The sequence below is a fragment of the Capricornis sumatraensis genome, chromosome 16, assembly GCF_032405125.1.
Source record: "Capricornis sumatraensis isolate serow.1 chromosome 16, serow.2, whole genome shotgun sequence".
Lineage (NCBI taxonomy): Eukaryota > Metazoa > Chordata > Mammalia > Artiodactyla > Bovidae > Capricornis > Capricornis sumatraensis.
In genome coordinates, this window is record NC_091084.1 from 44,062,598 (window position 1) to 44,086,710 (window position 24,113).

General features: G+C 52.7%; 1 protein-coding gene across 1 annotated transcript in view; it reads right to left on the bottom strand.

Annotated features, from left to right (window-relative positions):
- Positions 1 to 2,612: 2,612 nt before the first annotated feature.
- The window catches only part of AMPD3 (adenosine monophosphate deaminase 3), a 34,911-nt gene continuing 13,410 nt past the window's right edge, over positions 2,613 to 24,113 (bottom strand). Inside the window, exons 3-14 of the mRNA XM_068988539.1 lie at positions 22,888 to 23,050; positions 20,275 to 20,494; positions 17,968 to 18,097; positions 14,038 to 14,232; positions 12,621 to 12,752; positions 11,929 to 12,092; positions 10,896 to 11,022; positions 8,186 to 8,349; positions 7,092 to 7,212; positions 5,823 to 5,996; positions 3,823 to 3,933; positions 2,613 to 2,789 (exon numbers count right to left, since the gene is read on the bottom strand). Of these exons, the coding sequence (XP_068844640.1) occupies positions 2,613 to 2,789; positions 3,823 to 3,933; positions 5,823 to 5,996; positions 7,092 to 7,212; positions 8,186 to 8,349; positions 10,896 to 11,022; positions 11,929 to 12,092; positions 12,621 to 12,752; positions 14,038 to 14,232; positions 17,968 to 18,097; positions 20,275 to 20,494; positions 22,888 to 23,050 (1,878 nt within the window). The remainder of the gene's footprint in view (positions 2,790 to 3,822; positions 3,934 to 5,822; positions 5,997 to 7,091; positions 7,213 to 8,185; positions 8,350 to 10,895; positions 11,023 to 11,928; positions 12,093 to 12,620; positions 12,753 to 14,037; positions 14,233 to 17,967; positions 18,098 to 20,274; positions 20,495 to 22,887; positions 23,051 to 24,113) is intronic.

Here is a 24,113-nt window from a genome sequence, read left to right on the forward strand (position 1 = left end):
GATCAAAATATTATTTCACCATCACGGCACTCGGAAACAAGTAAAGAGAAAGCCATAGGGATGTGCTTTTAACTCTGCCTTATCCAAGGTAAGACAAAGTAAAGGTGCAGGACAGGCCTTGGTAGACACCACCCCAGGAGCTGTGATTGGTTTTTATGAGGCACAGAACAATAACATCGGTCATTTCAACAATGCAGTTTCAAGTAACGATGTGAACTTGAGCCCTTTAGAGTAAGCATGTCTCAAAAACCATTCTGCTAGAAGTGTGGGCTAGTGTACAGTTGTCTTTGATTCCAACTGTGATCACAAAAGAAAGAGATTCACCCTAAAAAGGCCAATTAGGTTGATGATGTAATAAAAGTGCATTGTGCTATAGAAAAAGGTATCTGAAAAGCGTGCAGGTCAGGTAAAATCCAGTAGGTATTGACTGAACAGACTGGAGATATATCCAGGGAAAAGGAAATGGCCATGTGAGACTTTACTCATGAACTATTACAGCAGAAGTTAGAAAAGAAGAGCAAAAGTTTCCCTCCTGGGTTTTGAAAGCTTCAGTTCAAATTTTGAGTTTTCCTAGTGAATGTCATCCATAGCTGAATCTTGATTCAGAAAAGATAAATTAGTAATTATTATTAATAGCTTTTCATGATGCCTGTATCTTTTCTTTAAAATTTAAAGATTTGCCTAAAATAGTTTAAAACTGTTTAGCCACAGTCCTAACAGACTTTATTTAATAATTAAATGCTTGATACACATAAAATGACAATGAAAAACTGTAAAATACTTGTTATGTTCAGGCAAATGTATACAAATGGCTTTTTAAAAATAACGAGTGCCTAAAATAAATGCTCGGTTTTCATTCAGTTTCATGGTTAGCTATAAGATAGCATATGTTTGCCTTGTAAAAAGACTGTATTTATTGTTCCGTATGCTAAGTTGACCAGTGGAGGGGATAATCATTATAAAGTAACAGGACAAGACAACCTAAAGCCAGGTAAGCATCTTCACAGGCAAAAATAGTGTTCTTCTAACTCTGTAATGATTCACAAGGGCTTACTCTAGTCTATATTTGCCCATAGAGATAGACAAGAAGGTCCTTGAGCAGCCTCTTGAGTTCCAGGATCATACAACCTTAAAATATTTCCAAAAGAGGAGATTCATTCATTTTTATATAATATACATTTATTGAGCACCTACTATGTACAAGGCCCGAGTAACACAGATGAAGAGTACGTTGGTAAAGCTTAAATTCAGCCTGGTCTTTAAAAATGCTTTCTACCTGGCCCCTGGGACCACATATATTCTAAAGAGGTCTGCATATTAGGTAAAGGAGAGATTTCACCTTGGGGCGGGGCAGGGGGGCAGTGGAAAATGCACCAAGTTACAGTGATAAAAAAAAATTCTAAATGTGTCAGGCCTGAAAGAATAGTGGGGAAAGGACTAGATTAGGATTAGGGAAACCTAGGTCTGAGCCTATGACTTATTAGAGCTGTGTGACCTTAATCAAGTTTCACTTCTGTGGCCCTAACTGTTCATAAGTAAAATGATAATTGGGCTACAATCACAGAATATTAGAGCCAAAAGGAACAGAGGTCATCTAGTCCTGTGCTTTTCAAAGTCCTTAGTTCAAATGTAAATACATAGAAGCCCCAGTATAAAACCAATGAAAGCTGAGTCACCTTGAAGTAAAAGCAGCACCTCAGAGCCTCAACCCCCTTCTCATTCCCTGCCCTGAAGTGGTCCAGGAGCCGAGCTCACAGAACACCACGGAAAACCACTCATCTGATCTAAACCTTCTCCTTTCAGATGAGGAAACCAAGACACAGAATAGGAGTGATGGCTGTGATATGAATATTTGGTTTCCTAAATATGAAGGGAGGAGGGCTAAATAAAACAGTTTTAAAAACTCATTAAAAAAAAAAAAAGCAAAGAAGTTTTCTAATTCTCTCAAAGTAGCTCCTTTCTGAAAGGGAGGTTTGAAGTAGATTTTAAGGCAGACAGCCCATGAGGCCGAAATGAACAACTACCAACAAGTCTGCGGAGTTTATAGAGAAGACTGTGGCAGAAAACCAGACTTCATATCACTGGGCACTAGACCATGTAAGATCCTGGCCCCCACGATGCAAGCATTAGCACTTTGAAGAGGAACATTTGGAAAATTGGGAATTAGTCCAGCTCCCAGATCCCCAAGGAGGAGTCACCATCTATTACTCAAAAATAGAAATTGGCATGAAGTGAAGTGAAGTCACTCAGTCGTGTCCGACTCTGCAACCCCATAGACTATAGCCTACCAGGCTTCTCCGTCCATGGGATTTTCCAGGCAAGAATACCAGAGTGGGTTCCCATTTTCTTCTTCAGGGGATCTTCCCAACCCAGGGATTGAGCCCAGGTCTCCTGCATTGCAGGCAGACACTTTACTCTGAGCCACCAGGGAAGCCACCGAAATGGGCATGTTAGACCTTAAAGGGAATAGTGCAACCAAAAACCACTAGTTTGAAAGTTCTTCAGCGGTATCCTCTCCATGGAGGAAAGTCCTAGTTTGGTATCTTGACCGCTGTTAATCACGGCAGACTTGAAATTAAACCAAAAAGGTAAAACACATGTCCAACGCTCGACTAGTTGGTCAGGGCTGTGATCTCTTCTGATTTCATGGCATCAGACAGGAAGCTGAGCTCATTGCACAGGGTCTCGTATCGGAATGCCATCCGGATCTGAGCAACATTTGTCTTCCGAATATCATTTCCTTCAGGTCCTTCTTTATAGTAATTTTGTCCCAGAAATTTTTGCTTTTCCTATGGACCAAGAGAAATACAAATGAAACAATATACCTTATATTTCTTTCTATATCCACATGGCAGCTCAGACTTAGCCATACCAAATCAGGCTATTCCTCCAAAGCAGATCCTCCATCAAGACATCTTTCCTCACAGAGCTGTTACAAAATTCCTCCTGCCTTCCTGTCCTCAAGGATGTCATCCTGATAACCACATTCATTCCCTTCATTTCTAACTGTGCTTTCCTTGATCAGAAAGACAAGAACTATAAGAGCCACTGGCAATGAAGAAAGCAAGGTGAAGGCGTGAAGATTCTAGAAGTCTCTCCCAAGAGCTGACAAGGGCACACAGATGTGCCTGGGGACAACCAGTCCAGGGAACCAAGTCCCCACAAAATGAATCTTGAGCCTTGCCTCTCATCTGCATCAGCGTCCAACAAGAGCAGCACAATGCAGCCCTCTCCCTATACCATTGACACTGCCCAGGGGAGCTGCCCAGGGACACAGACACCCGCTGGAGCAGTGGTTCTCAACCCTGGCTCCATATCAGAGTCACCTAGGGAGCTGTTAAAAAAAAATGAGTGATGTCTGGGTCCCATTCCTGGAGTTTTCTGTTCAATCTAGGTACTGTTCAGCTATTTGAGAAGCACTGAGTGCTTATTATGTGCCAGAGTCTAATCCTGACCTCAGAGATGTAATGCTGAACTTATATTCTGGAAGGCAGGACACAAAAACACATGACTACATAATGGCAATGTCGGTAGTAATAAATGTTATGAAAAAAAAACAGATTTAAGGGATGGATAATGAGGGCAGGTGTGTGGCTGCTATAGAATGAGTGATCGGGGAAGGCCTCTCCAAGGAGGTGACATGTGAGCAGAGATCTGAAAAAGGTGACAGAGCAGCCAGGAAAATTTAGGAGTCTCCCCAGCGGTCTCCCCTAGAATGTGGCAGAGACCCTGCTGGTTTCATCCATCCCCAGGGGCAGGGCCGAAAAAACGCCTGGCACACAGCAGGCATCTGACGTACAGGGTGGAAAGGACGAGAGGTACCTGATGCGAGAGGCCGCTCTGCAGCACACTGTTCCTGGCGATCTCACACAGGTCACACGTGCTCAGCTTCCACACTTGAGCCGCAATTGCGTATTCCTCCATAAGCGCTTCCTAGACTCCCCCCAGAGGAAACGTTAGATGGGAGTCTGTCCATTTCAACGCTTGGACATTGCAGATTTCATTTTTCCTTAAGAACTGGCACATGGACAATAAAACAACTTCCCCCTCCCCCTAAAATCACAAACTCCCAAGATCTTTTTTGTGTGAAAGTTCAGGTAACCAAAGACAGAGATACCAAAGAACAGCTGCAGATTTATCTGTTGACAGCCACATGTTCAAGGCCCTGCACCCAGGACTAGGGGGCGCCAGCCTGCTCTCCTGTGCCTATCTCCCTGTCAGGCACACTTTTAATACCCACTCTGCAGCCTTGCTTTGTAGTTAACACTTTTTCTTAGGATTGTCCAAAATAAAAGTTAATCTGGGTAAAGTACTAACAGAGATGGAGCATTAATTAGGAATGAGAAGTGATCAGGGGTCAGTAGTGAGACAGCGTAAGCCCAGGAGGATTTAAGCTTGAGCTGTCCGTTCACTTCGTTTTCTCAGCTGTGAAATATCTCACATCTATCACAAGTCCTATCACCTCTTTGCCACATCATTGCCTCTGTATCCTAGGCAGTGGTTCTGAAAACACGGTCCCACGATTCCTAAGGATCCCCAAGTCTTTTTGAAAGGTCCTCCCTTTTCCAACTATGTATTTATTTTGTGAGGCAAGATTTCTTCATGCACTTTGGTAAAAACAATTTGTCACAACAGATTGACTGCAGGAACAGAGATGAGAATCCAGCTGTCTTCTATCAAACCAGACATTAAGGAGATTTGCAAAAATGTAAAGCAATGCCATTCTCTATTTTGTTATCAAAGTTGGTGGAAATATGGTTATTTCTCATAAAAATTGGTAACTGTATTAACATTTCATGATTTATTACTGTTATTTTTACATGGGTTGGGCTTCCCCGGGTGGCTCAGAGGTTAAAGCATCTGCCTGGAATGTGGGAGACCTGGGTTCGATCCCTGGGTCGGGAAGATCCCCTAGAGAAGGAAATGGCAACCCACTCCAGTACTCTTGCCTGGAGAATCCCATGGAGGGAGGAGCCTGGTAGGCTGCAGTCCATGGGGTCACAAAGAGTTGGACACGACTGAGCGACTTCACTTTCACTTTACATGAGTTAATATTTTTCAATTTCACACAGTTAATTTTCGCTAGTTACAAGACACATCAACCTCAGCTCTCTGAGAGCCTCAGTTCCTCATTATATAAAGGGGTCTTGAGATCAGAGGCTTCCCTGGTGGCTCAGTGGTAAAGAAGAACTTGCCTGCCAGTGCAGGAGATGCAGTGTGATCCCTGAGTCAGGAGGATTCCCTGGAGAAGGAAATGGCAACCCACTCCAGTATTCTTGCTTGGGAAATGCCATGGACAGAGGAACCTAGCAGACTGCATAGTCCATGGGATTGCAAAAGAGTCAGACACAGTAGTGACAGCACGCACACATGAGACCAGAAGCTTGGAGCCTGTCCTAGAAGACCTAGGCACTTCTGTTTTCACTAATCTGTGGCTGGTCTCATCATCACCCCCACCTTTGTGCTGGTACACTGGTGACTGGTCCCCATGCATGACGCCACCTTTCCCTTCCTCCTCGCGGTCCCAGAGATCCACAACTTCCTAGTAATCATAGTGGTAACAAAACTGACAGCTAACATTTTTAATACAAGTAACTCTGCCAATATTACAGAGCTAGGGAATATCAAAGGAAGGGAAAATGAAAGGCAAAGAAAAGAAATCCTCATGGTTTCAGGAACCCCAAAAAAGGGCTTCTGGGAGGAACAGCTTTTCCTCACCAGGAGCTTCCTCTTGTCTTCACTAGCCCCCAGTGCCACCCGGCAGGCACCGTGTGCTCAGGTCCCTACCGTGGGAGGACGACACCTTCCCCTAGAGTCCTCACCTTCGTGTAGTGAAACTGCATGGGATCGTCAGTGGAGAGAGAAACATGAAGCCCCTTGTGCAGGAATTCCCTCAGAGGGTTTTTCGAATATTCGAGGAACAGACTGTTGTTGCTAAGAGGAGACATGGCAATGGGGATCTGAGCCAGGTAGTAGAGATACTGCAACACCGGACTCTGCAAAAGAACCACCAAACTCAGGGGACAAGAGCCAAAGGGGGGGAGCATTCACCAAGGGAAGCCGGGGCTCTGGGCAGTGCCTGTGGAAGACCCCTGAGCTCCCTGCCAGGACTCTGGACCCCACCCTCTGTGTTCACCTCTCTCCTGCATCGGGGCCCATGCCTCCCTGGGACTGCTCTCCTGCCCGCTGTTGGAAGCGCTCTGTCTCGGCTCCAGGCCGGAAGCACAGCTCAGGGCAGGAAGGGCACCTGCCAGGCCCCGGGCTGACACCAACCTACATCCTCCCCTCTCCCAGGCACTGACCCCAACAAGTCAGCCCTTGGAGATGCCCCACTTTTGTTGTTTTGCTTGACCACAAACATTGAGGTTGTGACTGTAAACACTGCAACTCCTTGGAGGTGGAAAGGGGCAGACATGACCGGGCTAGAGTGGTTCTCTGATGTAGCACCCACCCCACACAGAAACATGAGACATGGCTAGACTCCCCCTCGGAACAGGGAAGGAGAAGAGTTTGAGCAAATATCCTTCCTATGGAAGTGAGTCAAAATATGGAGAAGACTGAATGCAGAGAGTTCACGGTAGCATTAGTTACACAAGCAAAAAGTCGGATGGATTCTGTGCAGCAGCTGGAGAAGGGCTGTCCTTCCGCAGCCGTTAGGATGAGCAGCCAGATGTCATGTCACAGCACAGAAAAATGCTTGTGAAACAAAGTTAAGGGACGAAGAAGGAACTGTGTGTTATGATAATAAGCTTATTAAAAATATGCCCTGGAAAAAAAAAAGATGAGAATTGGAAATAATAACAAGCTAATGATGCTTTTTTTTAAGTGATAGCAGTAAGGATTTTTTTCTTTCTATTTCTCCACTTTTTCGAAAACCTAAATTGTGATTGATTTGATCATATTATTTCATAATTAAATATAAAACCAAGAGACTACAGATAGCAAAGCCTAGAAAAAGAACCAGCGTTTCTGCATCACTGGCCAGAGCCTCCCAGGGTGTGGCCAGAGTCCAGGCAATCCCCCTCCTCTCCAGAGGAGCCCCAGGGCGGGACTGTCACTGCAGGGCAGGCATCTGTCAGGGGCCCGGTTACCTTCTTGAGGAGCAGCCCGTGGGAAATGTTGTCGGCAGTCAGGAAAGCAGAAACCAGGTGGGTGATGGAGCCGGCCTCCCCACAGTGAGGCCGGAACAGGAACGTGCTCAGGCCCCGTTCCCTGCAGGCATGAGGCTCCTGGTGAGAAAGGACCCTTGGCCCACCTGCCCCAGCACCCATGGGCCCACGCCGCTCGCCAGGGGCCACTCGAGAGAAGACAGTCACCCATGGCAGGGTCAGCACAGCTGACGCGCAGCACCCTGGAAACAACCTCTCCCCAAATCTGAGACCCAGGCCCAGAGCTCCTCAGAACCAAGAGATGCCATCTCCAGGGAACAGAGACGGCCCGGTCCTCCATCCATCCTCTCCTCCTCTCCCCCAGAGCCTGGCAGCCCAGATTCAGACAGGAAAGGCCCTGAGAAACCATCGAGTCCAGACTCTGTTGTAAGAAGGGGCAATCCCAGAGAGTGGAGCCAGATGTCAGAAGCCCCTGAGCAGGGCAGCAACAGAGCTGAACTAGAGCCCCTGCCTCAGAAAGCTCAGCCCAGGACTCCACCCCTGGCCGTCGCCTTAAGTCGTGGTCCCACTCAAAAGCCCCACACCCAGGAACTAGCGCTGGCTGAGGCCTCAGCCTTGCGACCCAGCAGGGGTGGGAAGGACCGCTCAGCGTCCTGCCGCCTGGACCCCGCCTGGGTGTGTGCTCTGGGGGAGCCTGGGCACACAAGACCACTGGATGGAAGCTCTGTGAGGGCACGAATACAGTCTGCTTTGTCCCCTATTTCGTGTCCTGGGCCCAGGGCAGGGCCTTCACTTGGCAGGTGCTATGATATGTTGAATGGACGGACACACATATGAACACCATTGGTGTGGAGGTGAGTGAACATGTGTTGGAATGTCATGTATCTGTAACCTACCAGGGATGGACACACACACAAAGGTGTGGTGTGTGTATGGACACGTGTGTCCAGGCATGGGGCTGGCTGCGTTGTATGTGTGATGGTGTCTGCGTGTGTGTGCGGCCCTGCGGGTACGGGTCCAGTGCAGTGGGCTGGGGTGCACCCCAAGGCAAGGGTGCGCAGGGCCGGCTCACCCACCTGCGGAGGTTGTTCAGCACCATGATGTTGGCGTACATGTAGTACAGGTAGTAGCTGTAGGGCGGGTTCTGCTCGCTGGTCCAGACGTCCGGGCTGGGGCTCTTGTCCGAAAACATGTGGTCGCTGTGCTTGGACTCATCATCCACGCTGTCAAATCCTGTCACCTGGGCAGGAGGAGGGATCCTGCGTCAAGCTGCGGCAGACGGGCTGCCAGAGCAAAGTGGTAAAGGCCTCGGCGCCCAGGCCTTGCAGCTGGGGACCCCGGGGCCTGCCTGAGCCACATTTCTCCCAGGGATGGGGAGTGGGCACAGCACCCCAGGCTGTCCCTCCAGGGTTTCCAGAGGCACCCGGAAGCCAGTCTAGAGAGCACCGGCAGCAACAGTGAAGGGGAGCCCAGGCCAGGCCAGGCGCACGGTGAGGCAGCTGGACTCACCTCCCAGCCTCCGCTGTGCCATCAGCAGCAGTGACAACGGCTGTGAGGCAAAGGGGACAGGCGTTTCCACACACCTGTGGGGCGTCAGGCCCTGCCCGAAGCACTGACCACACACGTCGGCTAACTCAGCGCTAAAGTGGCCCTGTGAGGGCAGGCTTGGCTGAGGGCAGAGCAAGGCTGGTGAAGGCACTTGCCCATGTGAGACCACCAGCTGAGCCTAAAGGGCTCGGGGTCTGCACTCTGGGGCTGCAGGTGGAGGATGCCCGGGGGTGGCCATGAGAAGCCCGCGGGGATGCCTCACAAGCAGGCCAAGGTGGGCACCATCCAAGAGGGCTTCTTGGAAGGCTGAGCCCTGGCTCCCGGAGCCTGCCCTCTGAGCAGTGTCGGAGCAGCTCAGAAGATGCCCTCCCCCCAGCATACTCACACCGACACTGGGCCCACCCTACACTCCACAGGCCCACCAGAGTCACCAGCCTCTTGCTGTCGCCTCCTCCCAGAGATCGGGCCCTGAGGGAAGACGTACCTGCGAGGACTCGGCTCCCAGCCGGCATACAGGGCCGCTTTGCTCCCATCACTCGGCCACAGCAGTGCTTTGGGAAGGGGCCCGTGAAGGACTGGCCCAATCTGGGGGGCTCCCAGCCCAGCCCCAGCCAGGTCTGCCTGTTCCCAACAGGGCAGTAGAGGCCCAGGGGAGCAAAGGACCGCCAAGGTCTTGCCAGACTCTTCCCTGTAGAGTCACATGTCAAAGGAAATGACGGTCCCCACTGTAGCCCTCAGCATGGCCTGGACACGTCTGGGGGCCAGAGGGGCCTCGAGTTCTGCTGTCTGCACTCGCAGCTCCATGCTGCTCCTGAACTCTCAGGGTCCAGCACGGGGGCAATGTCAGCCCCTCTCGTGAGCTCTGTGTCCCCCACGCAGGGCCCTAAACTGGACATCCCAAGGGCCTCAAGCACAGAATCTGCCCAAATCCCAACTCCTCCTCCTCCCCAGCCTCCCCACTCCCCACACAGCTAGCAGTGTCCTCCTAAAGGCACAGCACCTGCTCCCCTGCAAAACCAGGCACCGAGGGCCCCTCCAACTCCTCCCCCACTCACCTGCAGGCCATGCCCAAGCCCCATCTGTTCTCCAGCTGTGCCCACCACCTGTATACCCCTCACTTTCCTTAATGGGAGGCAGGATCCTATGGGATCGATGACTCTTGGGTCAGGACCCTGGGTATGAATTCCAGTCCTGCCCCTTTTAGCTCTGCGGTTTCAGTTTCCTGGTGTGTAAATTGGAGCTAGTAGCTTCACAGGACTGCTGTAAGGATTAAGTGAGATAATCCACAGTGTCTGAACACACAGCAACGCATAATCACGCTGGCTGCTACCTAGCAAATGATGTAAAATGGGGCAGTCATGAGGGTGAGGTGAGATCGCCTCATGGCGTGGGTCACCGGGCCAGGGAAGCCATCGGTGTGAGCTGTTACTACTACTTCAAGCCCCCTTCACGTCTCTACTGCTGGAGCAGGCCCCCAACTCTCACCTTGGCCCCCTGCCCCCACCTCCAGCTACCTTCTGTTCCAGGGCTTTCCTCACTCAATAGCCTGCATGTTGATGGTCTAAGATATAAATTCAATGCTGGCCCTCCACCTGTTCAAACTTTCCAGCACCCCCCAATCCTTCCCCCTACAGATACACTCAGCCATCCCTCCACCCCGACCTCTTTACCCTGAGCCCTCTGGGATCTTCCCTGCCTCCCTCCCTGTCAGAAACCATCCACACCATAACCTCCTCCAGGCACTGAACTTGCCTCTCACCGTCTGCAGCCACCTTTGTTCTGGGGACCCAGAGGGCGGGACAAGCCCCTGCCCCGCTGATGCCCTTCCTACCCTTCTCCCCTCTCCCACAACTAACCAGAAAAATATATTTTGTGGGGCTTAACCAAGCAAGGTATGAGGACCACTCGTGTTCAGGGGAAAGCAGGAGTCTGAAATGCCTGCAGCTGGGGCAGGCCTGGTCGTTTCAGCCCCGCCTGGCCAGGAACCAACTCTTCCGTCTTTCTGCCCTGTGGCTGCCTTCCCAGCACCCCACCCATGCCTGCAGGGCCACCCCAGAGGAGAAGGGAACGTCCCTTCTCTGCAAGAAGCTTGTTATTCTAGGAATTCAGCTTCTTAGGGTTGGACACTTCATGCCTGGGGCACACCAGTGATCTTAGAAGGTAAGCTGACCCAACTTGCTGGGAGCCTTCTCCTCCCTTCCCCACTGGGCACATCACCCGACCGCCACACATGCTTACATATTTGAGGAAGAGGTGAAGCTCTCGGTGATCTTGAGGGTTGATGGTGGCCTCGAAAAGGGGCAGGAAGATATTCTCCAGCATCTTCCCAAAGCTTGGCAGCAGCTTCTTTAACCTAAATATGTCACTGGGGGAAAGCGAGACTTGCCAATAAAGGTGGTCCCAATAGCCCCCTCGAGCTGTCAGAGACCAGCCCTGGTCCCTTCCTCAGGCAGTGCAAGTCCCCAGTTAAGCACCCAGGGCAGGGTCAGAGGTGGGGCTCCAACACAGATCCTTCCCCTCCTCGCCAAGTTCTGCAATACCAAGCATTGGTTGGCACACTCAGCACCTACCCATGCCCATCAGTGAGCTTTCTTCAGCTAGAGGCCTCACTGGGAGGGGGGGCGCTGGGATTCAAGCTGATCCAGCTATCTGCCACTCAGCTCAGTTCCCCTAAACCACAAGTCCCAGCCATTCCAGGGGCCCTATATTGCCCAGACTGGAGAGGACAGGGGTAGTCTGAGCCATATCCAGGCAGTGGGCCAGCAATCTGCCCATCAGATTATGCAGACTCCCAGCCTCACCCAAAAAGGTAGTCCATCCTCAAATCACAGTGACAAGAAGATGGGCAGTCGTTCCCACCAGGGCTTCCCAGGTGGTGCAGTGGTAAAGAATCAGCCTGCCAATGCATGAGATACAAGGGACACGGGTTTGACCTGTGGGTCAGGAAGATCCCCTGGAGAAGTGCATGGCAACCCACTCCAGTATTCTTGCCTGGAAAATTCCATGGGCAGAAGAGCCTGGTGGGCTACAGTCAATGGGTCGCAAAGAGTCAGACATGACTGAGCAATTGAGCTTGTTCCACCAGGCCTTTGCAATGATATGTTCTTCAAAGAACAGTGTTGAAGCATCGCAAGGTATCTGTGCAGACCGCCCCTCTCTGTCGGGAGTCCCAGGGACCAGGTGTCGGCTGGCACTGGAACAGGCTCAGCAGGTCCTGCGGGTCAGGCTGATGACCCAGAGGACACGGGGAGGCAGCAGCTGCCACACTTACTAGATCCGGGGCACCTGGATGACCCAGCGCATGTGGGGCGAGTAGACCTTGTTCTGGATGAACCAGCGGGCCAGGCCGGGCCACTCCTCGGGACTGCGGCCGTAGATGGATAGCCGTGGCTCTGAGTACTGGTACTTGCTCTCCTCCAGCTCCCGGGCCACCTCCTGGCACCAAAGAGCTCAGATCAGCCCAAGGATGAACCTGGGTTGACCCCAGCAGCAGACCCTGCAGCTCCCCCAGCCACCAGCTCCCCGGCTCGGAAGGCCTGATCTACACCTCTTGTTAGCACTCACTCCTCCTTCGTGGGGAAGAAAGCCCTGGGCTTGCACAGTCACACATACGACTAGAGGCCCAGCAGCAGAAGTGTCACCAAACAGAGCGAACCTGTACCCAGTTCAGGCTGCAAACACGCAGAGCAGCAAGCCTGGATGTGGAGGGCTGGCCTGGGATGGACATCCTCCCCTTTCTCTTGCCTGCAATCAGCACAGTCCATACACAGCACTTCCTGCCCACCTGGAAGCCGGAGGCCAGGGCCACAGCACTGGGCACTGGGCACCTGCACCTCGCCTGAGCTGGATGGACAGGGATTCAGGACGGGGAAGAGGACAGGAGAGCCTGCAGGCCCCCACTCCCTGAACGCAGACGCCGTCGGGAATCCGAGCAGGCCTTGCAGACGCCCAGGGCTCGCTCACCTTGACCATCCGAGCGAAGTACTCTCCTCCCAGGTAGTTTTCTGTTTTCAGATACAGGTCTCGCAGCTCGCTGGCCCCCACAGGGTTGTACTTGGAGTTGAACTTGTCAAAGCGGTGGAACGTCTGCCGGCCCTGGAGAAAGAGACGCCAGCCAGCTCACACGCTGTCCTGCAGCCATCAGACACACGCCTCCTCCAGCCGTTACAATGTGGCCTCCGCGAACCGCACTGAAAGGCACCTTCTATGTCAGTTCGTACATGGAAACTTGGAAAGTCCCAGGGCCGGGACCACACGTCAGCCCTGGCATCCTTCCCTGAGACCCTCCGTAGAGCAGGGTCAAGGTCCTCGTGCTTCTAGGAGCAGGGCTAGCTGAGCAAGCAGAGAATACTGAGCCACCAGTAATAACGTGTGTCCTATTACTGCTTAGACTGCATAAGGCCCTTTCTCCATCATTCAGTGTTTGGTTTAAGATTTTTTTCACTCTGTTGAAATGTATACAACACAAAATGTGCCGTCTTAACCATTTTTAAGTGTACATTCACACTGCTGTGCAGCAATCATGACCATCTGTCCCCAGAACTCTTTTCATCATATAAAACTGAAACTACGTCCTCACAAAACAGTGACTCCCCATGACCCCCTCTCCCAGCCCACGGGAACCACCATTCTCCTTCCTGTCTCATGAGCTTGCCTGTTCTAGATGGCTCATACATGTGGAATCACACAGTACTTGTCCTTTTGTGTCTGACTTCTTTGATTTATAATGTTTTCAGGGTTCATCGTGGATGTGGCAGGTTATCAGCACTTTATCCCTTTTTAGGACTGAATAATATTCCTGTGTGTGTGTGTACATATTTTGTTCATCCATTCAAGTGGTGATGGACACTCTTTGGCCACTGTGAGTAATGCTGTAATAAGCACTGATGTGCAAGTATCAGTTTTAGTCCCTGCTTACAATTCTTTGGGGTATATACCTAGGATCGGGATTGCTGGACTATACAGTAATTCTATATTTAACTTCCTGAGAAGTGGCCATACTGTTTTCTATAGCAGCTGCACCTCCATTTAGTATTTTAATTACACTGCAATGTCATTAAGGCATGTGGTAGTCACCATGTTACAAGCAAGGAAATAAAAGCTCAAGTGAATTACTCAAAGGCACTTAACTCTTATGTAGCGGAAGTGGGAGTTAGAAGGGGAATGTCGCTGCCTTCAAGTCACACCCTCTTCTCCTCTGTCCCAAGGCTGCTTCCAGCCCTTACTCTCTGAGGACAAACTGCCTCTCACAGTTCCCATGGCTGGAAGAGAAAGAGATGCCTACACAGCCAGCCCCTCTCCAAGACCAATCGTGGCTGCTTTCCAGCAGGCTGAGTCCTCCACCAGGACTGCGTGAGGCCCTGGGGCCGAGCCCACTCACCGCATGGACATCCAGCGAGTCCACAGTGAGGTCGTACGGGTCCATGTGCAGGCTGTCGAACACCTGCCGCAGGGTAATCTTCCGGCCCCGCTTCTCGGCCACTGTCCTGTCGGGCTCTGTCTGGTACGTGTGCTTGATGAAGCGCAGCAGGTGCTTCTGGTTCATGCAGGCAGCTGCATGGATGTGAGTGTCCACCTGCGACACAGTGCCCCAGCACGTGAGCCAAGCCACCTCCCTCAGCATCAAGAACCAGGACCCCCAGGCCTCGGTGCTAAGTGCAGAGCCTCAGCACCTCCTCTGGTGCTGGGCCGCCCCACCCCATATCTCTTCTAGAACTGGTCTTCCCCCCTCTAGCCTTGCTGCCCAATCCCCCTTCTTACAGCATCAGGAGACCTTTTCTAAGTACAGTTCAGATCTGGCCATTGTCCGTGTTAACACATCAGTGCTGCCCAACATTTCAAGATAACGCCCCAGTTCCTTAGCCTGGGATTCAAGGCTTACTTTCAGTCTTAAGTCTCACCTTGCCCTGCTCTCTGCTCCAGCCAGGACACCCCACTTACAGGTATCCGAGGAGCCATGCTCTTCCTCAGCCTGGATGTTTTCCTTCCTCCCGACCAATCTCATCCACCTGGAAGTCTACGACCTCCTCTACACAGAAGCCTATCCTGATCCCCCAAACACAATGAACGAGTTTTCCCCTTGTCCAGCCTGGAACCCTGGCACAGACACTCCCGTCACTGTATGTATCCTCCAGTCCTCTCTAAAAAGTTTCTGTCTACTTCATCACTAGACTGGAAGCTCAGTCCTCAAGGACAGGGGCTGTGCATCTAAGTCTCCAGGGCCTACCCCAGAGCCTGGGATGATGTGAAATCAATGGATGGATGAACGGACCAGCAAACAGGTGTGGGAGGTTCCGACCGTTTCAGTGATATCCACCTCCTCCTCATAGAACCCCGAGGGCTCATGTAATGCCCCGCAAAATCCCACACTTGCCACTGACCTCTCCTAGAACCCCCAGAGCATTCCCCTCAGCCACCAGCCCTAAAGAAACAGAGCCCTGGCTAAGCTGAGGGATGGCCTGAAGTCACGGTGGGCATCCTGACCCTCTTCCATAAAGCCCAGGGGCCTGCGGGAGGTCCCAGGGAAGGTGGCAGTGACCTCACAGGCCAGGGTACTGCCACCCACTAGCCCACACTCTGCAGTCCCTGCTGCAGCCAGCTGGGCAGCCTGCCAGGGCTGGGGTGAGGAGGCGGCTGACTTCAGGCCAAGGAATGCTGTCCACAGCTGGCCAGGCATCTCCGAGTCATGTCAAACCCGACATCCAATCCACTGAACCTCTGTGAGCTTTCCACCAGCCAGCCCCTGTCACCAGCCACATCACTCACTCCTCAAGGCCTTCCTGCCTTTAATCCCGCCACTCCTACCAGAAAGACACACCACTGGGCCTCAGAGAAAGGTAGCACCAAAAGTTAAAACATCACCCAAAGCTCAGGCCCCTCAGGGACAGGCCAGGCTCATGGGGGAGGCATAAGCGAAGGTCAGCCGGCCTCAGCTCAGTCGTCCGGACACAGCTGGGCTCTACCACCTCAGCATGACTTAGCACATTCTGGGCTTTCTTGCTGTCCTCTGGCATCCCAGTGACACACCACAGGGGGTGCAGCCTGCTTACCCCCATGAGTCACAAGGTAAGGAAGGAAAACAGCTGCACAATCCAGGATGCACTAGATCCGAACTTCAGAATTACCAGGGTGATTATTTTAGGAACAAGTAAGACAGCCTGTAATCGGAGGTCAGCACTTTCAATTCACTGGAAGATCCAAAAGCATTCCTTGCTTTCACCTAAACAAACAGTGGTTTCCAAATGGGCTGGCCAGTACCTGGCCTCTAGGCCAACACTATTTCCACATCCATAGTGAAAGTCGCTCAGTTGTGTCTGACTCTTTGCGACCCCATGGACTGTAGCCCGCTAGGCTCCTCTGTCATGGAATTCTCCAGGCCAGAATACTGGAGTGGGTAGCTGTTCCCTTCTCCAAGGGATCTTCCCAACCCAGTGATCAAACCCAGGTCCACTGCACTACAGGCATCCGCATCTTTACCAGCTGAGCCTCCAGAGAAGCTCAAGAATCCTGGAGTGGGACGCCTACCCCTTCTTCAGGGGATCTTCCTGACCCAGGAATCGAACTGGGCTCTGCCACATCCATGGCAGACATCAATAATCAACTACGGCACCCTTCACCAAGCTTTGGGAATAGCCTCAGGTAGCCTCTCCCCACTGGTCAAGTTTGGCACAGAAGATGAAACCTGTTTGCTCTCCCTGATATGAAACTTAAACCAAAGTGGGTAAGGCCTAACCCTACCCTATTCCCAAGCAACAAACACACTCAGCCCCTTGTTCTCAGCTCTGAGCTGAAAACAATCATCTCAGTTACACACACCTGCTGGTTGGGCCTCACGGGGCCGGGACCCATGATCTGCTGTGATGCTGCAGGTAATTTCACAATCCCACCCACACTCCCACACTGACCCATGGCCCCACACAGCTCCTGCCTCAGAGCAGGGCCACCGCGACACTGACGGCCACTTGGAAGTGTGGAGGCCACCTCCCAGCCCACCCTGGACTTCAGAATCAGCTCTCCTCCCCTTGCAGAGAATTCCAGGGCAAGAGCAGTCAGCACCCAGGGGACAGGGAGGGGCAGGCACAGCCTGGCCTGGAGCAGACCCTGGCCTGTGTTTATGGACAGCTGTGGAGCCAGAGTGCAGCCCAGCACAGCACTCAAAGCATCTCCATTCAGAAGGTACACGAACCCCCAGACTGACCGAGAGCTCGAGGTTCGGCTCTGGTATGTAACCGCAGCCCCCACCCTGCCCCCAGGACTTCGCCCACAGAGTGGCCAGAGAGCAGCTGGCCAGCCCATCAGCACCCACAGGGGCGCCACTTCAGAAGCAAACAGTGTCGGCGCTGGGGCAGCCAGCAAGGACACTGCTGCAGGAGGCCGGCCGGCCCTGAGCACGTGCATGTGCCGAGGGCAGGGCTGCCCAGAGCTGGGCGAGGAGTTTCCCTGGACACCCATCTAGGGTGTAGGGTTCATGTAGGCAGGATAGAGAGGAGCTGGCCTACTGACTGAGGCACCCATCTGTCTGAGCGCCTGAGGATCACAAAGAAGAAACAGGTAAACATGCCACGCCGGGGGTGTCCAACACACGCCCTTTCACCTCTGCCTGGAAATCCCCAAGACTCTTATGTGAGCCTTAGAGCTCAGGAGCTGAGCATAACTCACTCTAACTCAGCTCAGTTCCGACCTTTTCCTGAAAGACACCTCTATCACATCCCTATCAAACTAATAGTAACCAGCTGGGAACTGCTTGTGGACAGAAAGTGACCCTTACACAGCATCAAATGCCCCTCACTTGGCCCTGATCCCATGCTTAATATATATTAGTTACATGGAATAAAATGGAAAAGCAGGAGGCGGTGACCATTTAACCTACAGGCTTGTCCCGACTGCAGCCCCTGAGCCCAGGTGTAGGCTGCTCATCTACTCTAGGGGAGGGCAGAGAGAGGAGCTCGTCGGATACTCTTCCTTAAACACACCCAGGCCAGAAGGAAGCAAAACCACACACTCCCAAGTCCAAAGAGGTCTTAACATTGATAACTGGTTTTCAATCCATGATAAATTTGAGGCCACCTCTATGTCTCAACTCTTATAACCAACTTATAGGCCCTGCTCTATTTTTCAAGGAGGATGGTACATTCTAACAGATGTACAACAAAGTCATAACAGGTACCATCTGAGGCGTGCCCGCACACACAGAAAACTGGCCAGTTCTCCTTTTGTTCATAGGAGGGCCACGATGGGGACCAGCCCCCGACTGGCTCGGGCTGGAACGAGGCCCGGGACGGGAGCTCTGAACGCTGGCCCGCTAACGCACCTTTCTCACATTATAGAAGTCTCGGTGGGGGTTACTCTTCAACTCTTTGAACTCAGACATTTCATTTAACATCTCATGAAGGCTGAACTTGGATTCCAGAAAGTTCAGTCGCCGGTGACAATACGTCTTCCTGCAGGTCGGGAAGGAGAAGAAACCACAGTTGAGGAGAAGTCGCGTCAGTTCTCCAGGCTGGAGACCTCCAATGTCTGTGGGGACCCAGGCCTGGGTGGAAGGTCAGGATGGAGCAGGGAGGGATGAGAAGGGGCCAGCTATCCGCAGACCCAGCTGAACTGTGTAACCACAGCCACGTGCTCTATGAAATGCGTGGAGAATCCATAGCAGGCAGTAGAGAGCTGACCTCATACAGATTCCTTCTGTATGAGCTTTATAGGTTTAGGCAATTAATCTCAAGCTGCTGTCTCTCATGAACAAATACAGAGATGGTACTGCCCAAGACTGAAGTGAGGGCCAAACTGGCTTAGGGTGTGAAGGGTCCAACTCAGCTTCATGGATACTCAGAGAAAGTCTCCCTCTTTCAGCCCTTCCATCTTTCCACCCTCCCATCTATCCTCTGCCACCTTTCATTCCTTGAAAGGAGTTTCACCTCTGTCCAAAAGGTCAGTAATACAGTCAAATCCTAAGGCATGACCTTCCCACCTTGGCTGTGACCGAATGACACCCAGAAGATTTCTCAACCCTGAGGCTTCAGGATGAGGCCTGGATGTTCTGCATCATAGGCAGATGAGGGATATAGCGGTGTTGCTACCAGGACAGAAGTCCATGAAAGAACTGATGTCCCCACCAGCTTGCAAAGGCCACGGTGGGGTGGGAGCACCCTGTTCTCAGCCAACAGCCAGCCCACACCCAGCCCAGGGGCCTGGCCACGCGCCTGTGCCACAGCTACACAGAACATGCAACCACAAGTCGGGCCACCCTGCTTCCCTGTGGCCCCAGATGCACACCGCTCCCTTGGCACCCAGGCACAGAGACCCTTGTAAAGAGTGGCCATCAAGCCTGGACCAGCACCACCATATGTGTGCCAGGATGAGCCCACAGCTGAGCATGGCAGAGTCTGGGTCAGATGGGATTGCCAAGGGCATCTCTCCCAGTCCCTCTCCAGGCAGGACTCGCCCTGACAGTCTCCCGGACAGAAAAGCTGCTGCTCACACACCTCCCGGAACAGCCCTGTCCCCAAGGCTTCCCCTCAGACCTTCTGTTCACATTGGCTGAGGCAAGCTCCCAGGGATCCCACTCTCCCCTCCCAGCTCTTCCCTCTGCCCTCGGATCACCAAGGACCTCGACCCACTCTGTCCATTCCCTCAGGGCCCACTCTCCTCCCTGGGAAACTGGAGTCACCCAACTCCCAGCAAAACCCAAATGGCAGGGCAAGAGAGAAGTCCCTCAGTTGTGACCAGCTTCCTCTGCTCCCCCAAGCTGGGCACTGAAGCACAACCTCCACTGCTGCTGCTGCTGCTGCTGCTGCTGCTAAGTCGCTTCAGTCATGTCTGAGTCTGTGCGACCCCACAGACGGCAGCCCACCAGGCTCCCCTGTCCCTGGGATTCTCCAGGCAAGAACACTGGAGTGGGTTGCCATTTCCTTCTCCAATGCATGAAAGTGAAAAGTGAAAGTGAAGTCGCTCAGTCGTGTCCGACTCTTAGCGACCCCATGGACTGCAGGCTACCAGGCTCCTCCGTCCATGGGATTTTCCAGGCAAGAGTACTAGAGTGGGGTGCCATCGCCTTTTCCAAACCTCCACTGCTGATTCCCTTAAATTCTCAACAAGGAGCGAGGGCCCAAACTCAGGAAGACAGCTCCCTGCCAGGGTAGCTCCAGCTAAGCCTACGAGCATCCTGGGAGTTGTGGCTCAGAGTTCCCAGGCTCCTTGCACTCCCCACTCCAGAAACATGGAAAAATCAACACCGGAAGCAACAGTCTTCATGGCTCCCCCACCATCTACCCTAAAGCCCTGGGCTGGAAACTGCATCGCTGCTGTCCGGCCTGGGGTGAGGGGTGACCGTCATTTTAAGGTGCACAGGTGGCCACGGGCAAGCAGGAGCTCCACACCCGTGCATGCGGAAGGGACAGGCAGTAGCGACTCGAAGAATACGCCAGTCTGGGAAGAAAACTTGTCATAGAAGCCCACAAAGCACTGGGAAAAGAGAGAAACCCTCAAAGCCCTCTCTTTCTGGGGTGGTTTACCTGAGGGAAAGCCCAGAGCAGAAGGCCTGCCCTGGTCCCTTCCACAGAGCAGCGCTCCTGCAGAAAGAGGTGGGCTCACTTGGTCATGGAGGGGGAAGGGGACTTACGTGGGGCCGTCCGTGATGAGAGCCAGGATGTGGCTCATGTCCACCGTGTAGGTCTCCAGGTCGGGGTAGGGTAGGCTGTGGGGCTCCTGGCGCTCCAGCATCTTCTTGCTGTCATACACATAGAGGATGCCTCCCTGCATGCGGACCAGGTAGCCCAGGTTGGGGGGAGCATTCTCTAGGCGATAAGGGTCTTCTTCGGGCAGAGGGGGAGGATGAAAGTCTGAAAGACAGGACTGAGTGATAGCAAAATGCTCTTGACCTCAGGAGCTCACGGGGCTCCAAAATCACACTCTCCGTGGGGCCTGTCCTGGTTGTCTGACGTAAAACCTAAGCACCCCCAGCTGCCCCGGCATCTCACCTCCCCCTCCCTGCTTTATTTTGAACCCTTAGCACTTGCTGCTATGTAAGACAGCTTCTCATCTTTATCTTGGGTGGTAAATGTTCATCTTGCTCACTGCTATATCCCATTTCCTAGAACCATCCCTGGCCCATAGCTGGCACTGCATTTTTTTTTTTACTTAATTGAAATGAGCTTCAGTCTTCTGGGTAGTTCAGGGACATGAAGCTTATTAACATGGGCAGCTGCATCTTCTCCTAACAAGAGAATAGACAGGATCTGGGACTGCCCAGCAGGAATATAATTGTTCCTGTCCTTCCACATCTTCCTGAGCTCAGCACAGCCAAGGGGCAAGATGGAGAAGCCAGCCCTCCCCATAAGCACAGAATAGGAAGCCTGTGCCCCCAGAGACAGAGCTGTCCGTCCCCGACACGGTGGGCTGTCAGCCCACAGGAGCCAGAAAACACCTCTTGGCTGTTTCCCAGCTATGACTCTGAGCAAACTGGGACTTTACCTCCTGACTCTGTCTGCTCAGCTGAGGATGAGGCCCTGCCTTAACAGGCTGCTGTGAGGGCTGCAGCAGCAGGCAGAGGAAGATGCTGTGTAAATATATCACAGGGTGTTATTCTCACCACTCTTGTAGTGGGTTTTCCTGGCTCTCAATAAGCTCTGTTCTGGCCAAGGAACAGGTTATGCTAAGTAGCAGCAGAACTAGGGGCTTCAACTCTGCACATCAGCCAACCCTGCGTAGGGTCTGGGCTGTCCACTGCCAGCACAGGCAGGAGGAAATCCTGGAATCAGCAGTGGAAGGAAGGAAGGAAGGAAGGCGGAGTGGCTGGCTGAGTGTCTCCCATCAGAGCTCGAAACAGACTGTCCCTGGAGCAGACATGAGCCATCCCAGGGGCTAAGGCAGCACAGAGAGGGGAAGAGATGCCACACACACCCCCATCAGGCATGGCCACAGGCCAGCACGTGAGTCCCAAATGTGGCGCAGTGCCCATGAGAAGCAGGCAGTCCAAAAGCCTGGGTCAACCACAGCCTGCACTTCACCACACTCACACCCAGGCCCCCAGGACTCTGTTCTGTATAAAGTACACCTTTGACAGTCATTTCTGCCTGCCAACAGTGGAGCAGGTGGGATCAACCCTTAGACAGGGAACTTGGCCCAGGAGGGCTGAGACCCAGAGCCCCAGGTGGTAACGGATGCCCAAAGTCCAGGTTCAGAGCTTCAAGGAAGCCGGAGAGGAGACGTCTTGGCACCAACTCCACCCGGGGTCCTGAGTGCTGGCACAGACCACCAGGCCCTCATCTGATTCCCCCACCAGCTTTCACGATAGAGGTCTCCTGTCGTCTTCATTCACGTTGCTTAACTTACAGGCCCTACTGCTCCTGGATCCTTCACAGAAAGCATCCTGCGTTCTCCGATCCCCTGTTCCCTGAACTCTGCAGCATCAACATGACTACTGTACCAGTCACTCACTAGATCCAGGGGCTTCCCAAGTGGCTCTAGTGATAGAGAACTCGGCTGCCAATGCAGAAGACATGAGAGGTGCAGATTTGATCTCTGAATCAGGAAGATCCCCTGGAGGAGAGCATGCAGCCCACTCCAGTATTCTTGCCTGGAGAATCCCATGTACAGAGGAGCCTGGCAGGCTACAGCTCTTAGGTTTGCAGAGTCAAACGCAACTGAGCATGCCCTAGATCCAGAACTGCACCAACTACTTCACATGCATTCTCTCGTTTCATCCTCACAACAGGCCCAAAGCAGAGATATTATTAGTATTCCCATTTTACAGATTGAAAAACTGAGGTTTGGAGAAATGTCTTCCTTTCCCAAGAAAGTGGTCTTTAGGTTTTTAGAAAGTGGAGCTTAGATCCGAATGTGAGTATGCTGGACTCCAGAGCCAACTTCCCTGCACTGAGAATACACCCTCTCTACCTACCCCCAATCCATGCACCTCACCATTAATTTGGTATTTACTGTCTGACTGTGTTTAAATATCCAGGCTGAGCCTGCCCATCTCCCAAGATCAGAGACTGCCTTTCAGCCCCTCCGCTCCCCCCAGCTTGTACAGCTCAGCTCAAAGCAAGGCACCTGGTGCACATGGAATCAACCCTTGGGGAAACTAGCAAAAAAATCAGTGTAGGAGAAGCCAGTACCAGGGCTCTGCCCTTAACACACCATCTGAGGGAAACACATCCAACCAGTAAGACATCCTGACCGACTCTCGGGCCGCGCCCCGCCCGGAAGCCCACCTGCCGCCACAGCACCGTACCTGGGAGGCCCTCTTCCAGAGGCGTGGTGTCCAGCCGCCGATGACCCAGGTACTGGGCCGTGGTGCGCGGGAAGCGGTGATAGGCGAGGCGGGCATACTTCTCCCGGATCATCAGGGCTTTGGCCAGGCTCTTGGCAGCCTGCTCATAGTCCTCCACGGTGATCTGCAGGAAAAAGTTCACAGAGCAGGCCTGAGGCCGCTGACCTAGTGAGACCTGCCGCAAGGTGGGCCCAGGACAGACAGTGGGGAACTTGGGTCTGAGGAGCATCCCCACCATGGTGGGCACAGAGGCTCCCTCTGCCTGACAGTTTGTACACACACCGTGATGTATGCTGCACACCTGATTTCCTTTTGCAAGCCTCAGATTGAGGGGTGTGCTCTGCAGACATGCAGCCAGCCCCAGTAACAATCTCAGCCACTGAGTCTCTAATGAGCTTCCGCGGAAGATGACACTTCACACGTGCTATCACACGTGAATGCTGAGGGATTAAGTGCATTCTGGTGACTCCACTGGGAGGGGCTGCTTGCCTCTGGGCTCCTCCAGACTCTGCCCTATGTCCCTCTTCCCTTTGCTGATTTTGCTCAGCATCCTTTTACTGCAGTAAATCCTAGTCATGAGTGCAGCTATGCACTGAGTCCTAGGAGTCCTCCTGGCAAATCACGGAACCCCCTAACCATAGGAGGAGATTTGGGGCTGTTGGGAGGGAGGCAGGTACTCCAATGTGCACACCCCAGGCCAGCACTCAGCACATCAAACCACAGGCCAGCTGCTGCGGCACCCGGCACACGAAGAGGCCCATCCTGGACCATGTCCCTGATGGAGTAAGCATCATCATGACCAGCTAAGGAAATACATGGGTCCTTCCGAGTGCTCCGTCTGCTGCTTTGCCAACCCCAGCCACCCCAATCCACCCAAGCAACAGACGCTTACGGGACAGATCCTTTCCACAAGTTTCACTTTGGTCCTCACGGCCACTCATCTCACAACTGGGGAGGACAAATCACAGAAAGTCATACGGTCACACTTCAGACCCTGAACGGATTGACTCCTGAAGCCCAAGGATGCTCTGCTTTCCCAGAGCGGCCTCGTACTCAGAGGCAAATGAGATAAACGCCCACCTCCCAGTGGACTTGTTCATCTCTGTCTGTTGGGAAGGATGTGTGTGGCAGAAACCTGAACGTGCTGGGGGAGATAAGCAGCTAAACAGTCAGTCATTCATAAGAGG